We start from the raw sequence: 17,952 nt of genomic DNA on the forward strand, positions 1-17,952 counted from the left end.
CCACCTCATTCGTGTGGTTCCCAAATGCAAATGACGTCATCTGAAAAACACTGCCCGACTAAATGTATGGAAGCTTAGACGGACTCCTTTGCTGTATCTAAACACATCCCATCTAAAACACATTAAAAGTACGCAGTTGCAGGATGCCAGCTGATCAAGCAAGACGGTTTGGAAGCTTTTGGACATCGTAGTATACCAAATAAAACCACTTTTTTAATTTGCCGACGCGCAAGTCTACGGCGATGCGCGCGCTAATCAGAAACCGGAGACATTTTGGGCCTTATCGATAATCTCAACATAGTGCAAAAATCTGAACCTCGAGCCTCGAGTTTAAGAAAAGTAACTTCCATCTGCAATTGTTGTTATTTCTACCGCGAACGTAAATTTCAAAAAACAGAATGAAATTTGTACAAATGTTATGCATGTAATTGCAGGTGGACTCCAGATGCGTCTTGCAGATGGGCAGTCGCCCTCAGCTGGTCGCGTGGAGGTGAGATGGCAGAACAGTGCTTGGGGCACCGTCTGCGATGACTATTGGGATTTTAGAGACGCCACGGTGGTTTGTCGGTCGCTAGGTTACCGATACGCCCTGTCGCATTCGGCTACATACGGTCCTGGCTCAGGACCAATCTTCCTTGACGATGTGGGCTGTGGCGGGAACGAGCTTGACCTGGCCGACTGCCCTCACGCCGGGTGGGGCGTGAACAATTGTGGGCATAACGAAGACGCTGGGGTGGTGTGCTCCCCGTCCCCTAAACAGGACGTTGAACTTCCTCTCGGTAAATATTTCCAATGGACGTGAATAATTATGATAATTAGCAGGGTCAGATCTAGCTTTCAGGGAACGGGGGTTTATGGGTGTACTGAAGGGATGCCCTAGCCTGCTAAGGGGTCCAAAAACACCATGCACCGTTCCCTGATGAAAAAAAAACTTAACTACAGATGGATGGATGGATGGATGGATGGATGGATGGATGGATGGATGGATGGATGGATGGATGGATGGATGGATGGATGGATGGATGGATAGACAGACGGACGAACGGACGTTCTAATCCTCGTCCAGGATTTTTTTACCAATTTCCCGTCATTTCATTGGTAGTTCCATTTAGTACGCAGCTGAACGGGACGGGGGTTGCAACCCACCCACCCCCTCTAGATCCGCCTCTGATTAGGAACTGCAGACATCAGGGCATTCTTTTCGGTTAAGCAAGCCTGTTCAGTGTGATATGCATCACTGCCAGAGAAGGTTTAGGGCAGGGTGGCCTGGTCTTGAGTCTTTAGTTTAGTGTGAGTAACCCTACACAACATGGGTTCAAAGCCAACTTCTGAAGTTGAGGTCCTCAATTTATCCGGGAGCAATTTCCTTTATCAGAACATGCTTCTCCAAAAATGGATACCAACGAAAACAGGCGTATGATTCGTTAGAATAAGGAGTTGGTGACGCAGTGGCAACACTGAGCTGTATATATCCTTTGGGAGCCGGAGTATCTTACGCTCTCAAAGAACAAGAGTGTAAGTAATAATCAAAGCGTCTTCTTGCTGTTTTAAAGACGCTCTTACATTAACTCTTACAAACGAATGTTAAATCATATTCATTCCAAGTCCATTTCAAATCCTCAGCTTCGTATGTGTGTGCGGCCTTATCATGTAAGATATAACACTCCAGGCAAGCAACCTGTATTGAATACAAGTTTGCTTAGTCATCTGTGGTATAAAAAGGTGAAACCTGAGACTGAAATTTGAAAGAAAAAGAGTTAGGCCTACATGATGTTGTTATTTTTTTTCAAGTGCCGGGTATGTTGGATAGTGCGAAAGCCCATCAACGCCAAGCAAAACAATATTTTGAATTCGTTATTACCAATTCGCAGTCTGTTATTACGGATTCCCAATTCACAATTAAAAATTACAATCCAGTTTTATTGGTATGTGACTTGTGAACATTGACGTGTGTAGAATGGAGAGGCAAAAGTACATAATGACATCATATGCGCACAGCAGTCTAGTAAGGTATTGCGAGTCCGTAGTAACGGGATTGAAAATCCATAAACGGATGGAGAATCCGTACTGAGACTTTGCGAGTCTACGGAATCCGTAATAACGAATGGCGATCGGTAATTTTTGGTTAAAAATCCTTAATAATGGATTGACAATCTGTAATAATAGATTCAAAATATTTTTGTAAGGCGCACATGGGCTTTTGTAGGATAGCACCACCTTATGTTAGAGATATTTTGGGCCTAAATGCCAATGTCGCTTTGTGTTTTCAGCTGGGACCATTCGTCTGGCCGGGGGCGACTCCTCTGTGGAAGGACGCGTGGAAGTCTACCTGCCCGACCAGTGGGGCACGGTCTGCGCGGATTACTGGGGCGTGCGCGAGGCGAGTATCGCCTGCCATCAGCTCGGCTTCAACTCCGTTGTCTCAGAGCGTGCGTGGTTTGGTGAAGGATCCGGGAGCATCCTCCTTGACGACGTCAGTTGCTCCGGTGACGAAGCTCGCCTCACTGACTGTTCACATTCTGGTTTTGCCGTTCACGACTGCAGTCACAGCGATGACGTTGGCATTGTGTGCTCTGGCACTGTTCCAACAACCAATATTATTGGTAAACAGTTCTTACTTACACCGCTCAATACTCAATTTGTCCACATGTTAGTATCGATGTTTAAAATCTGACTAATAGATACATGTAACGAAAATGAGTGTAAAAAGCCCTTCTGTGACAGGCAATGTTGTATTGAGGCCGTGCCAAATCCCTGCAAGTCGCTGAAAGTCCATCGCAAGACCACCACAAGTCATCCTGTATTAAGCCAATTCACGAGCTATTCGAATAAACTGTGACAAAAGTACTCTTTGTCATCGCTCACCCTGTTTAAGGGACTTATGAACGGGATTATAATGGATCATGATGGAGTATGAAGGACTTACTCCAACACTGAGGAGAGGATTTTGGCAGCTGCTTGAAATTATAGACAACACCAAGGAAAGTGGCTGCAGTCACAATCGTAGTGTCTTTTTTTTTTCCATTTTCGAACCCAGCCAAGTAATTCGGTCACGACCCACGTTGCAGCCTTATGGGTCCCTGGGCTTGAGGAAGATTTGCATAAAAGTATTTAATAAATAAGGCTATTTTATTTATCCAGGTAGATTGATAGTAATGCAATTATGACGCCTCATTATTGTATACTGTGAAAACTATGTTACAGAACTCACGAATCACATTTTTGATATCACACATAGATGTGCGCCTTGTGGGGGGAATCTCCCCCTCTGAGGGGCGTGTGGAGGTGAGGTCAGACAGCGGCACCTGGAGCACCGTTTGCCAGTGGTATACATGGGACCTGTGGGATGCCACCCTAGTGTGTCGAACGCTGGGGTACCGCTACGCTGTCTCATCGTCGGCTCAGTTCGGCCCTGGGTCGGGAGCCATACTCCGGGTAGACTGCCAGGGAGGCGAGTCCGATCTTGCCGAGTGCCTTATCTACGAGCGGGACAGCCCGTACTGCCAACACAGTTCAGATGCCGGTGTCGTCTGCTCGGCAGACTACCGGAGACAGGACGACAATTTTTTACAAAGTATGGCTAACTTCTACGACCGCTTAATATCAGAGTTTGAGAAAATCACTAATGTCTGGCTAATAGTGAGCTAAAATTTCATTTCTCTTTGATCTAGTCTTAATCTGGAAAACTATCAAGACAATGTGAAATCATTCTTTACACCTCAAGCCAAGTTCAGCAGCAAGTTTTCTTCACATAGCCTAATTGCGATTAAGGCATACAAAGTTCCCCGATAAAAAAAATGAAAAAATGGCCGTTTAAACTTGTGTTGTAATTTTCAGAGTATATTAAATATTTTTGTTAACATATCAACATTGTTGAAGAACTGAAACAGTACAATCTGAACCGGGTAACAGCAAAGAAAATAATCATAAGTCAATACATTTTAAAGCCTGGTTTGTACATTTACATCTATCTCATTTGTGTAATATTCACTCTAAATGTCGCAACATCCAGCTGGGAGCATTCGTCTTATGGGAGGTAGGTTGCCCGTCGAAGGACGCGTGGAGGTCTACCTCCCCGACCAGTGGGGAACAGTCTGTGATGACCGGTGGACTCTACAAGACGCGGCGGTCGTCTGCCGCCAGCTGGGATACAATTCCGCGGCCTCGGAACGCGCCCATTTCAGCCCCGGCTCAGGGCTGGTCCTCCTAGGCGGTATCAGCTGCCGTGGGCACGAATCACGCCTCGTGGACTGCAATCACGGAGGCTGGGGACGGGCCAGTTGCGGTCGGAGAGAAAACGTGGGTGTGGTGTGTACCAATGCTACATCCACTGATCGAAGTCACAATTTAATTGGTAAGGGGAAAAAAATTGTATTTTTTTGTCTTTGTTCGATTACAAATATACCCAATAGTCCGAATATCAAATAATATTTCAGAATTTTTCTTCAGTATAAACGCTAATCACGTGACAAGACTTTAAAGCTGCAGTAGAAAAACGTGCACAAAACTTATGGAGAAGAACTGTTTTTCCCCATAAGTTTTGTGCACGTTTTTCTAACGTCAAAGACTGGTGCATTCATGCATCTGAGTGACTTTGTATTTGGAGCATAGGTTGTCCAACAACCCGTGGGGCTATCAAAATGAAATCGTCACGGTGGCGTCACCAGGGATCACGTGACATGAGATCAATCTTGCAGTTTTCCTCCATAGGTTTTGTACACGTTTTTCTACTATATGCATTATTATTAATCTTAATGAGGGTAGTCCTGAACTTTGGCTGAAGATTACTATAAGAACGAAAGAAAAATCATAATTGTTTTCGTCTTTGTTTGATTACAAATATACCCAAGAGTCCTAATATCAAATAATATTTCAGAAGTTTATTTACACAAAGTATTCTAACACAAATCACGTGACATGACTTTAAAGCTGCAGTTTTCCTCCATAGGTTTTGTACATGTTTTCTTAAGTCCAAGACTGGTACACTGATACATCTTAGTAAGCTTGCAATGGGAGCATAGGTAGTCCATCAACTCTCGTGAGGCTGGCAAAATAAAATCATCCTGGTGACATCATCAAAAGTCACGTGACATGAGATTAAAGTTGCTGTTTCATTTTTAGGCTTTATGCGCGTTTTTCCACTTCGCACTTTTGTTGATTTTACTACTGCTTCGCCTGGGAATCGTTGTGAGAATTTCAAACATAGATAGTTTGATCTGTTTTTCCAGAAAAATGAAGATAAAAAAGAAAATTCTGAAACAGCTCTGTGGTTGTTCACAACCACGTCCCTCTATTTTTTTTCTTTAGTTCTTTTTCAAGCCGATTCCTTCCTCCAGTTGACTTTGGCAAATTACTAAATCTGATTGACTTCGAACTTAGCAGACCTTTGAGCAAGCATCCACCCGTAAAAGTTTGTTGAATGTATACAAGAGATATATATTCAGGCTTTAGATATCATTTTGTGATGTGTTTCTTGTTAATCATACGTGACATTTCGGAGAAAATGGGGTGAAAGATGTCTGTGGACGTTACATTTCTGAATGTAATTAAGGGTACTTTCAAACGAAATTTTGAATTGTTCTCCAGTTTTCCACACTTGCTAATAAATATTGATAATTAAAAGAGTGTTTCAAAAAGGATACCATGTTATGTTTAAGCTATTTGCGAAATGTTCTTTGTTAGTTTTAGCAATTTTGACTTAAGCTTTCTGTCGATTGACGGTTGGCCATAATTTATGTATGCACACGTGCACGTACATGTACATTTACTCCATCAACGCACGTATATATGCACTACTACAGACAAATGATTCCCGTGCAAAATATTGAATTCGAAACGAACTTGAAAATACTACCAAAGTTTTTATCGGGTATTAAATTAATACACACAGCACCTTATTTTGTTTGTTAGGATAAAGGATAAAGTGGTTTTAAAATAGGTAAGACCGCGGGCGTATTTTCTTTCAAATCTGATCGTGTTTATATTCTTTAAAAGTCACTTTTTTAGAAGTTGTTTTAAGTTTTGTTCAATTGGTTCATATAATCCGGTGGCAAAATGTTGTCTAATCATTTCTTAGTTATCAGGTTATCTCCGTGAACTTTATTAGTTGGTGTTTTGATAAACATAGATTATGGTCTCCAGCTGCGGAAAGAAGCAAAACAAAAGAAAGAAAGAAGAAGAAAGAAGAGATCCACAAAAAAGTGATTGAGCGCGCATGCGCTAACTCCCCACCAAATGATACACAAAGGCATAGGAGTGAACATACGTGATACAGTAACCCGCACAGCAATATTTAGGTATGTTTGCGACGGTTATCTGTCAATTAAATAGTGTCGAGAAAGTGCCCTCATGAGACAACACAGCACCCTCTGCAGAACTCTGTAACAATATGGATCTTTTTGCTAAATATCAGTAATGCTTATTATTTACACTTTGTCAAAATTTCGACAGATTTTGGTTTAACAGCATTTAGTGATCGCTTAAATAGTTTTTGTGTCTCTTCAGACGTCCGGCTTTCGGGAGCATCGCTCACCGAGGGCCGAGTCGAAGTCAGCCGGTTCGATGGAGCGTGGGGCACCGTCTGCAGCCACGGATGGGACTTGCGCGACGCCACAGTGGTCTGCAGGTACCTTGGCTACCGCTCAGCTCTCTCCACCTGGGTCCGGCAAGGATATTATTGGGAAGATATGTTCCTCAGCGATGTGCGCTGCAGGGGCGACGAACCCAATCTTGCCGATTGTCCCCGCTCGGCCTGGGGCGGTCAACACTGCGCTGGAAATCAGCAAGTGAGTGTGATTTGTTCTTCTGAACGTCGAAACCAGGACGATGTTCTTCTCCCGGGTAAGCATTGTGCTTCCATCGTACCATTAATGTGTCTGATGTTTGAAATACACTATTTGGGTTTTACTTTGAGGGAGTTATCATTCCATTTTGACGTACTTTCGACCACACACACAGACTACTTTTTTATACTCGTTTGATTTAATCTTACCCTTATATGCAAATCCGACCACAGATGCATAGCTATCATAATCACAGTATTACCGTGCAGGTTCACTGATCGATACCCCTTCAAGATAACTCTTGATTTACTATTTAATAGTCGGCAGTATCCGCCTAAGAGGTGGAAACTCGCCGTTTGAAGGACGCGTGGAGATCTATTTGCTCGACCAGTGGGGCACTGTGTGCAACGACAATTGGGACAGAAGAGAAGCGATGGTTGTCTGCACGCAGCTCGGATTCAGCTCCGTTGCTTCAGAGCACGTGGCATTCGGTGCAGGATCAGGACTTGTACTGTTGGACGACCTCCAGTGCTCTGGGGACGAGGAGCAGCTTGGAGAGTGCCCCCACGCAGGCTGGGGCCGCCATGATTGTAGTCACAGTGAAGATGTCGGCGTTGTGTGCGCCAATACGTCAGCCGCTTCAAACGAAAGCGTCCCAGAGGGTATGTAAATCTGGCATTTATATTTTTAATTATAAAAGCGTTTCATCCCCCTTTCAGTTATCTCCGATAGTGTTAAAGGGATCTTAGTTGTTCTAACAATCTGTTATGACTCTGAGAGAATTTCTAGTTGAGCACTCTTTTCACCTTTTTCTTTCAAGCTTAATACCACAGATGGCACTTTATGTTTAAATTTTGGAGTTACTTTCTTTGGTTAATTCTGGGCAGACATGTTATCGTGAGGAGTCGGCCTCGGTTGGCAGTTAGAATTTTGCGCTTGGTTCCTTTCCTGGTCCTTATTATTTATGGATATTGACTTTTTTGAGAGTTTTGATTATGAAAAATATGTGTCCGTTTTGTCGGATTGGAAAAACAATCAACTGTATACTTTCCAGTAGGTTATAAGAACGTTTATAGACTCTTTGGGGGAACTCTGACGAGTGAAGGCGTCTTGCAGATCCGTAGCACGGCTAACGAAGCCTGGAACACAGTGTGCTTTGAAGGACTGGATACCGACAACGTCATCGGGTTAACTATTTGCAAGGGGCTTGGGTACAAATTGCTCTGCAGTTCTGGAACAGTGGCCAACCTGTACCCCGACGGTTTGCCATTTGGGTTTGAAGACTTCCCACTGAAGAGGGCTGGTGTTTCCTGCGTCGAAGTGCCCCACAGCGACCCGTCCTGTAGTCTGGTGACCAACGCAACCTTTGGTACGGTCTGCACGTTGGACGAAGCGACCTGGATCATGTGCGGCTCAGGTGAATTTCCCCTTGAAATATTCAATTAACAAGTCAGTGTCTGTGAGAATGCATCAATGTTACGTTACCAGACTGAGAAGAAATATTAATTTTGATTGCCCAAAAGCAAGCAATAAGGAATATCCGATTTTTCTGGTGTGTGCATTGTAATGACCTTGTTTTCGTATTTTTTGTTTTGTTTTGTTTTGTTTGCTGGGTGGTTGTTTGTTTGTTTGTTTGTTTGTTTGTTTATTGGGTTGTTTGTTCTTTCTTTCTTTGTTTGTTTTCTTGACGAACACCAGTCTGTGGTGTTCGTCTCGTGAGTGGAAACTTACCGTCTGAAGGGCGTGTAGAAGTTTACTGGAACTACCAATGGGGCACTGTATGCGACGACCTTTGGAGCTTGCCAGACGCGATGGTCGTCTGTCGTCAACTCGGCTTCAGTACTGTGGCCTCAGAGCACACGAAGTTTGGCCCAGGCTCGGGGAACATACTCCTGGACGATGTCCGTTGCTCTGGGGACGAGGGACGACTAGAAGACTGCACACATGGGGTGTGGGGCCAACATGATTGCTCTCATGACGAAGACGTCGGCGTTGTATGCTCAAATGAAACCCCAGCAAATGAAACTTTGGTTTCAGGTGGTAAGCAGTTTTTAAACTCTTTAAGAAGTAGATTTAATAAGCCAATTTTTTTAAGAGTCTCTCATTTGTGGTTGTACGAAGCCCTTGGCGTTGGTTCCAACCATATCTTGTCTTATAATCAGATTTCTTCTTGTTGAGATTCATGAAAGTTACTGGCAACGTATTTCAAGGTGCCTGCATGTGAAATGGTTCATCTAATGTTTGCTTGGAGTCGATTATACTGGACTCCATTATGTTCTTTCACTTTGCTGTGACCAGGGCACCTATTTTTCCGGCTTCACGACGGAGCATCACCAAACGAGGGCGTTCTCCAGTTTCGCAGCACGCCAAACGAGACGTGGAACACCGTGTGTAATCCGTCACCCGTCATCCACACAGCCTTATGCAGAAACCTTGGCTACCAAGTACTCTGCCGAAGTGGCAATGTGGCCGAGTTGTTTCCGGACAAGTCACTTGCAAATTTGGAAGACTTTTCACTGAAGACAGCGAGCGTTGTCTGCCCCACTTCGCCACAAGAAGATTCCGCCTGTAGTCTGGTACCCAACGACATTGCTGAGACATCCTGCACATTGGGCGACGCCGTATGGGTTATTTGCGATGAAGGTAATTATTATAAAGTCTAAGAATGATCGGTTAGGCATATGTTCCATGAGCTTATGACCAATAGCCAACGTGACGGCTCTTCCCTGATATTTTAAGTCACTACACTAAGTGCTCCAGCACGCTGGCATGACGACTCCAACTTTCAAAGGACCTATGTTTATGACTTCAACCATTTTTTTAACCATAATTCCGAAACCTTAATGTTAACAGACATAGCCTATATCTTCCCCTTCTTGTCAAGGTGTAGACTTTCGCCTGAACTATGGTGTTTCGGACAGCGAAGGTCTTGTTCAGGCGCGATGTCGCAACAGCCAGTACTGGAATGGTGTGTGTGGGGATCGCTGGAAGTCTTTTGCGCATGCCCATCAATTGGCCTGCCGTTATCTTGGATTCCCTAACGCTTTCGATGCTGCACCGTACGTTGTACCAATTCGATTAAATTTATCGACCCCCATGCACTTGTTCCTGAACAGGGGATCTTGCTCTGGGGAGGAGGATATTGATCTGTTGGATTGTGGGACAGAACAACTCTTTGTCAAAGGATGTAATTACCTCGCTGGTTTGAAATGTAACAAAAAAGGTATTTTGTTAGTCTATACAGTTATATATCGTTTTAGTAACGTAAATTACGTTTTGCTGTTAAATACCAAACCCATAAGTAATATTGCTTTAACGTAGTCACCATTTGTGTGATGCCTTTGGCAAATAATTCCAAGATTATAGAGAACGTTTCATCCGAATTTAGCCTCAAGCAAAATGAAATGTATATAAATGAAACATTATTGAATGTTTTCGTTTTTCAGACGATCAGAATTTTCAGCTAAGGCTGGTCGACCCCAAACACGAAGGCTCTGGTACATTGCAAGGTCGTTATAGCCCCAGCGACGAGTGGGGCGCTGTATGCAACTTCAGATGGGACCAAAGAGACACCAAAGTCGCCTGCCGCCATCTTGGATTTTTCGCCAGCGTTAATGCTAGGAGTTCAATTAAAAACACTCAGGGCAATTTAGCAAGTCCAACTTTTTTGTCAGCCGTAGCTTGCTACGGGAACGAGACGGAGCTGTCTCAGTGCGAACTGGTGTCTGATGTAAACTACACGTGCGACAGATCTCCCTATATTGAATGCCTAACAGGTACTAAACAAGGCATGATTTTGTCATGATATGCATTTATAAAAGCAGACATGCGGTTGTTGTCGTTACATTTAACCATGCTTGAAAGTAAGGCAATAGGCACTCACTCGCTTTCACATGGGCCTCTGTTGATTTCCTATAAGCGCATGCATGAAAGTGCGTCCTAAAACCATTTCTGATATTCCAACGTTTGCCAGGTCAGTGAGGCCGCTCGCTGAATAGGCGATCTGAACACGTTCACGCTCTCAGATTGATCTCTCCGCAATGACCTTCCCAAGTGTGTATATATTGGGACGGGTTGGGGCTAAAATAAACCCCCTTTTTAATAGGTCTGTAATACCCTTTTTTGTCAATAATAAACTTACCGAAAAGCAAAAGTCTACGATCTATCTTTTTCGGTATTTAAAATGCACCCTTTTGCTTCCTCGTCCAAACTGGCTTGTTACATCAGATCAACCAAGTCAAACAACTTGCAGGCAAAATGCAAGACAAAATAGATAAATAGGCATTTGTCGAAGTAGATTATTCAGTGATCATTAAATGGCCAAGACACAAATGTTTGAAACGGAGCAATGTGAGGTTTTGTATGGAATCCTATCAATGCAAAGCGACGAAAAACTGATCAAGCTAAGTTTCTAAATACCATGACTAAATGTGTCTGGTTTTTTCGAAGTTTGAAAATGTTCCACGCTTTATGAGTATTTTGTAACCGTTTTTCAGAAACCACACAGTTTGAGGTCCCACTGCATCTTTGTGGCGAGATCCATTACTGTGGCTATGAATGTGGCCAAGGCCGTCACAATACGGGCAGAGTAAACGTCACCCAGACATGCCGGTGTGACGAAGTATTGCCAGTTCTTCGGGGATTGTTGCTACGATTACCAATCAAACTGTGACTCTGCCCCTGCTTGGGAAGACATCCAGATCAACGGGGTCGACTTGGAGCACTACACATGCGTGTGGGTGCTCAACAAGGAAACCCTCAAGGGACACTACGGCTACGCCTTGGTCAGTTCGTGTCCAGAGGAATGGATGGAACCTTCATCGAGGCAAAACTGCGAAACGGTAGCCTCAAATGACGACATCATTGGATCCCTTCCAGTCTACGACTTTTTAGAAGGCTCTGTTTTTAAGAATGTTTTCTGCGCTGTGTGCCATGGAGTGGCGCCTAGAATTTTACAGAAATGGGCCACCTCTATAGAATATTCAAAATCAGAAAACAAAACCTTTGATTCCAGATTAAACCTGACTGTGAACGGGATACCCACTGGAAGATATTATTACGATCCGCCGGAGGGAGACTCCGTCGGCGCTGCCCGCACTTGTCCGTTGAACACTGTCAAGTCTTGCAGTGGCGCCGTGAACAAATCTCTGGAGGAAGCGTGTGTAGCGTACTTCGCGCCGCTTGTCGTGGATGGCATCCGATTCCACAACCCCCACTGCGCCCTGTGCAATGGGCTTGAGGTAGACCCATTGGCGGTGTGCGACACACGTCCAAACTGCGCGGAATATTGCATGGACAACAACTGGGGGTTCTGCGGTGAGCATTGTGTTCCACCACCCCGATTTCCAAGCGTTGAGGTTCTCTTTGAATTTGGTTGGGGCGGCGATGAGTCCTCCGTTTGTAAGTTAGGGCAATTCTTTGACCCTTTCTTTGAGAGGTGTCGCACTGCTCTCTGCATATCTGGCGAAGCAAATACAGGTGGTGAGTGTATTAATGATCCCAAGACTATGGCCCATCCGGAATTATCACGGAATGGAAATGATGACTGCTTTTCATTGGTAAATACAAGTCTAGGCCGTGGTGTGTTGCACTGGCACGTCTCCCCCGTCTACCAAGCCCGGTCCTTGAATAGTGGGCCTACTACCAGCGACTTTATTATGACTGTTATTTTCGCAAGCCTTAAGAATGTAGAAGGTCCAGACGTAGACCTTCATGACATTTTTTATGGCAACTCTGACTGTAACGTCACAGCTTTGTTAGTTTACGTTCAAAAAGGGGCCGCGGTTTTGTCAGAGTTCGAAGCCTGCATGAACGCTACGCTTACAGCTAGCAGTCTTTTTCAGAGCGTTAACCCTGGGAACGATTCCCTGTCAGAACTGGAAGTGTTTCATTTATTTCAAATGACAATGAAGGACAACTCAACTTTTGCAAAACACGATGTGCTGGCAGCTGAATGTCAAGCAGTTCTTCACATGAACTGTACACAAATTGAGTTGTTAGGTACCGACGAATACGATGTCACCGTTGCCGGTCCATCCTTAAAACGCAAAGCAGAAAGAAAGGAATTTGGAGTCATCGATTTTGTTATTTTTCCGGACGGCCAGGCAGCTGTCTGTGGTCCTATTGATTGGACAGACCAAAAGGCATTTGCGATTGCCACGATAACATTCATCTGTTGCTGCCTTTCTCTCTTGGCTCTTTTAGCTTCTTTCATTACCTACTGCGTATTCCCTGAACTCAGAAACGTTGCTGGAATATACGTTGTCAACCTCTTGGTGGCACTATTTGTTGCTTTCTCGAGTCTAGTACTGGCCGCGGGTTTGGCGTTTGATGGGCTCGCATGCGCCCTTGCCGCCTCTGTCATACACTTTTCATGGCTGTCAGCATTCTTCTGGATGAGCATGTTGTCCTATAATGCCGCCAAAACCTTTGGGGGGAAGACCGTGCAAACGAATGCGCCAAAGCCCACCTGCCGTTATCTGCTGCCCTCTCTGGGTCTTGTCTGGGGTAGTGCGCTTGTTATTGTCTCCATCTGCAATGTGCTGAACTACTGTGGCTGTACCAGCCTCCCGCCACTGTACAGCCAGTCCCAGCCGTGTTGGATTGCGGGTACTAATGCACGACTGATCGTATTCGGCGGGCCCGTAGCAACCTCTTTACTGTTCAACACAGTCTGCCTGGCTTTCGTCTTGAAAAGTGTGAGGAAAGCCAAAGCCAACAGCAAGATGGTGCAAAAAGGAAACCGGTACAAAGAAGTACTCAACGAGGTGAAAATATACGCAAAGGTAAGACTTAACTATAATATGCAGGGTTCCTTATTTTCCGACGTTGGTTAAATCATTGATATAGCGGCCCTTACGATAAACATTTTGGCCTGAAGGACACCAAGTACACTGTTTTTTTTGTCGGTCACAAAGTCAAATTACAACTTCAATACAGGTATTTTGTCATCATATTTTGACAAGATTTGTACATTTACTTAAAATTTCACTTCTGAAATGTACTGGACGCGACTACGTCGCTGCTTTTCCCCAGCTGACGCTGCTGTTCGGAATTACTTGGGTCCTTGCATTCGTCTCCGAGGCCGTGGACCACGTTGTCCTGTCCTACGTCAACGTCCTCGTCAACACGTCGCAGGGGGTCTTTATCTTCATCGCCTTCTGTCTCAACCAACGTGTGAGGGCGCTATGGTGGGCAAGGGTGACTAGCAATCGAAGAGGCAAGTCAAACGACGGGTCGAAAACCGGTCCGGCCAATATTTCAGCTGGCACCCGGATGCTAAGACCTCCAGGAGTGCAGTGCAAACTCGCTTTAGAGGAGCACAGTACCAACCTTTGAACATGGATTACTTAATGTGTACCAATGTAGAATATAGCCCCCTCCCCCGTACCTCAGCATAAATATATTCCTTTTGGGCCTAATTAGGGCTAAGCTTTTAAGATTATTACTATATAGACATAGCAAACTGGTGATATTAATTGTAGATGAATAGATTAATTATGCTGTATATTTTAAATGTGTTGAAATGTGACACAGGTTTAATTACGAGTTTTAATGATATTCTCGCAATGACTCTATTTATGCTACGAACGAAAAGAACCAATACTGATTCATGTCAAAGTCAGCGTTGTAGTCGAGACGACGTAAGACCACACGAGACCAGAACAAGACCAACACAACACCTGTAGTTTGAATTCAATTCACAAGCTATTCAAATGCACTGTATCAAAAGCATTTCTTTAATTCTTCACCTTGTTACTTGTAAAATGGTCTTGTGTCTGGTCCATCTTATAATTATGTCTCGTCTCATGATGGCTGCATGGTCTCGAATACACCACTGGCCAAGTCTTTCTGTGATAAGGTACCGGTGAATTGTGATTCACAATACAGTGCGCCACCAAGAGGTTGCTATAAGGGGGACTTTTCAATTTCACTGTAGACAAAAATGCCCGACTTGACACAATTTGTCTACAATTGTAGATAGACTTTTTAGGAAATGTGTGATTGGCTGGGACATTCCATGTCCCCAAACCACAATTTTATATCAACACAGATAACGCTCAACACTTCGAATCTTCAGCCCAGCTAAAGAAAAAAGTTGAAAATTTCGAGTTCTAGTTCCTTGCGCACAGCGCAACTGGCGCAAAGAACGTTTGTCGGCCGTGCACTGCAAAAATGGCCTTTCCGCGTGGCAACCTCTTCGTGGCGTAAAGCATTGAAAATCTCCCCATTTTTATACATTTTTACATTTATATTAACAGTCAAGCAATTTTTCGTTTTTTTTAATCATTCCCACACGATCTTGCGTACTCTTCAATTTGAATCCAAATCAGATGTATCCTGGGGATTTCCAGAGTTATGGTAAATATGCCTATAGGTTTTTTTTTTTTTTTTTTTTTAGTGTTACTTGAGAAACTAGATTGTCGGTATCAAGGGGTCACGTGAGATGGGAAACCTGTATGTAGGGGACTTGCCTTTTGTGTGTGTATAAATACACTCCCTCGGTAGAGGGAGCAGCCTCTTTTGAGCTAATTAACGTTTGGGTTTTTTTTTCGTCCAAATGCAATGACTATTTATCATATCCTACCCCTGCACATGCTGAAAAACCTGGTTTAGTCACTTTGCAGCCAGGGCCTCCCCTAGCCAGAAAATTTTTTAAAAATCCAGCCGGCCTCCAGCCAATTCCCATAGGACTGTGTGCTAAGTGGCCACTTGTGTACATGTACAATCTAATGGGTTGTTTACAAACCGCTGACTGGGGCAGACAGTGGAATGTTTTTTAATCAGTGACAGCTGTCTGGATCTTGTCAGAGGCCTCTTTTGGCTGTCTTTGAAGTGTTACTTGGTTGGGGGTGTTGTGGTGGTGGTGTGGCTTGGCTGGCGCGTGGCGAGGCCCCCACCCCCTCAAATCGGGATAGCCTGGGAAAACGGCCCCCACGGTACTGTGATGTACTTTTGGTGGTTTGCAAGAGCTGTAAAAGCTAGGGGACAACCACTGAAGCATTAATATACCTTCAGGACGGACTCAGGGCTCTACAACCCTGAGAAATGATACGGACTCACCGGAATAGTCCGCTCCCAAGACCGTGTGAGAAAAAATTCATACAGCATCGCATTGCCTTCGCTAGGTAACAAGACTACGGATCAAGTCGTCAGGATTGGATCTCTGGGAAGTCTTGGGGAATCCAGTTCCTAAGGAAAACGATCTTGACGCCTGAAGAAATGTGTTCATATACCATGCCAAACGAAGTGGTTGATAGCTACTCAGATTGTGTTTAGTTAATTAAGAGTTAGGTAGAAAACTTATATTTCATACGTTGTACAAGATGGCCTTCGTTTTGTTTGGACATAGCTTAGTGCGACGACTCGAAAACAAAAATCGATCTGTGCTTGAATTTGAATTCCACAACATCGTCGTGTCTGTTCACTGTTTTAGGGAAGGTGGCTTATCCCTTTCCCGGATCAAAGCGAATGGGGGTTTGTATTATGGTCACCTGCGGAGGATTAATCCAAGAGTATTGATAATTGATCTTGGGACAAATGATCTTTGCTCCCGAGAGAATTGTGCAAGAGTCGTCCATCAACAGTTGTGTCAGTTTGTTGAACAGTTGGCAGGAAATGGTAATAAACCCGAAGCGGTAGAGTTCTTGCCAGTACTGCTTCGTACTGGGGGCATACGACGCCATCAGGTTGACCTGGAAACATTCAACAGTCGGGTCACGGAGTTAAACCTATTGACTGAGGAGAGTACATTCGTAGAGGATGGCTGGTGGCTCTGGAACCATAGAGGGTTTAAACAACCAAGATACAATTTGAAGGGTGTGCATATGAGTCGATGCGGAGAGCACAAGTATAGGAGGACCCTTCGGCGACTTGTTGGATTTTTCCAGGCTCGCTTGTGGTAAAAGGAATTTCACATGAAGTGTTTATAACAAAAAATGTAATGGAAATGTTGTACTTAAAGTTACTTGAGACGTTGTCGAATATCTATTTAGGTTGTACATACGTTTGTAAGATTTTGTGTTACGGGCCTTGAGAGTGATCACCACTCCAGTGTTTCATAAAAGTTAAGGCTTACATTTCTCAAAGAAAGAAAGGCCAAAGTGTGCACCGCTGCATGGTCGCTATATTTTCTCGCTTACTGCATTGTAATATCGATAACAGAGCCCGTATTATGGATAAGTTAAGTTCGATCTCCGGGTGAGAGATCGACAAAGTAGGGGAGTGTGTAGGGGAATTGCTTTTTGTGTGTGTACATGTATAACCAGATATATGTGCATATGGCGCCGCTCAGCTGTCCTGGCAAAGTCTAAAAATAACTGTGTACATGTATTGGGCAGGCTGCCAAGGGTCACAGGGTCATTGCACGCAGTTAAGTGGACGAGGAAAAAGATTGTGAGACTTTGGGCGGGTGAAAAGGAAGAGCGCAGGATATTGGTAGTGGATGAAGGCAATAAAACGAAGGAAGACGGTTGAAGGCCAAAAAAGCTGTTGCGTGAACTCCATTATTTCCCTCACCCGAACTATTGCTGAAATAGCGATCATAGCTAGCTTTTTGCTACATTATGAAAATATTATTGTTTAATTTTTTTACAGTTTTTATTATTTTTTGACATTATTTGATTGCATTTTTAACTGTAATTTTTGGTGCTTTCACCAAGTCTAGTTTAGTTGAAACTTCACATGTATATGACCTTTAGGATTATGAGAGCATATCCTACAATAATCAGTACAATTAGACAACTGACTTTACACGGTGATCCTTATGTCAAAACCCAAAAGAGGGTTTTTAAAAGCGGAAAAGTCTTGTGTTCTGCGCAAAAACTTTATCTTTTACAATTCCAATCTCACATGGTTAAATCTTTCTGCAGTGGAAATAATAAAGGCATAAAGAAGCATGCAAAGATTCAATATTTTCTGTCTTAAACTACCAGGTCCTAAACCTCAGGTAATAATAGATTTCATCCACCGTCAGAGGCACATTATGCATTATATACCTGCAAATTAGGTAGGTACCTGTGTTTGCTGTGTAGCGTCCCAAGACCAATGCTAACGATTGACTGGCGAAGTGGATATTGAAGCACGCGTTTACGTAAGTTGCCGCTGCCAGTGTGGTCAGTATTTGCACACAGGAGATGGCCAGTAATGGCAGCTCAAGAGCAGAATTTCT

At 43.9% G+C, this 17,952-nt stretch overlaps 2 protein-coding genes across 2 annotated transcripts; both read left to right on the forward strand.

Moving 5' to 3' along the window:
• Positions 1-445: 445 nt before the first annotated feature.
• Positions 446-11,374, forward strand: LOC147799838 (scavenger receptor cysteine-rich domain-containing protein DMBT1-like). The gene is made up of 12 exons (XM_087133874.1): positions 446-779; positions 2,271-2,603; positions 3,239-3,574; positions 4,013-4,225; positions 6,505-6,840; positions 7,103-7,444; positions 7,840-8,199; positions 8,481-8,822; positions 9,081-9,425; positions 9,667-9,750; positions 10,229-10,323; positions 11,279-11,374. Exons 1-12 carry the CDS (start codon positions 446-448, stop codon positions 11,372-11,374), a joined length of 3,216 nt encoding a protein of 1,071 aa, XP_086990000.1.
• On the forward strand, positions 10,236-17,290 carry LOC147799839 (uncharacterized). Its single transcript, XM_087133832.1, has 3 exons — positions 10,236-10,558; positions 11,279-13,567; positions 13,818-17,290. The coding sequence occupies exons 2-3, from the start codon at positions 11,591-11,593 to the stop codon at positions 14,118-14,120; spliced, it is 2,280 nt and encodes a 759-aa protein (XP_086989958.1). The 5' UTR covers positions 10,236-10,558; positions 11,279-11,590; the 3' UTR covers positions 14,121-17,290.
• Positions 17,291-17,952: the final 662 nt, after the last annotated feature.

Source organism: Acanthaster planci, linkage group LG02 (assembly GCF_054643075.1).
Source record: "Acanthaster planci isolate LZ-2023a linkage group LG02, COTS_SCS, whole genome shotgun sequence".
NCBI lineage: Eukaryota > Metazoa > Echinodermata > Asteroidea > Valvatida > Acanthasteridae > Acanthaster > Acanthaster planci.

What these genes read in the sequence shown, in the direction of transcription:
- LOC147799839 (XM_087133832.1), top strand. Translation starts at nt 11,591, where the DNA reads ATGGAACCTTCATCGAGGCAAAACTGCGAAACGGTAGCCTCAAATGAC. An exon ending in AGGTGAAAATATACGCAAAG is followed by an intron (nt 13,568 to 13,817) that starts GTAAGACTTAAC and finishes GCTTTTCCCCAG; the next exon opens with CTGACGCTGCTGTTCGGAAT.
- LOC147799838 (XM_087133874.1), top strand. Translation starts at nt 446, where the DNA reads ATGCGTCTTGCAGATGGGCAGTCGCCCTCAGCTGGTCGCGTGGAGGTG. An exon ending in GGACGTTGAACTTCCTCTCG is followed by an intron (nt 780 to 2,270) that starts GTAAATATTTCC and finishes TTGTGTTTTCAG; the next exon opens with CTGGGACCATTCGTCTGGCC. An exon ending in GGACGACAATTTTTTACAAA is followed by an intron (nt 3,575 to 4,012) that starts GTATGGCTAACT and finishes CGCAACATCCAG; the next exon opens with CTGGGAGCATTCGTCTTATG.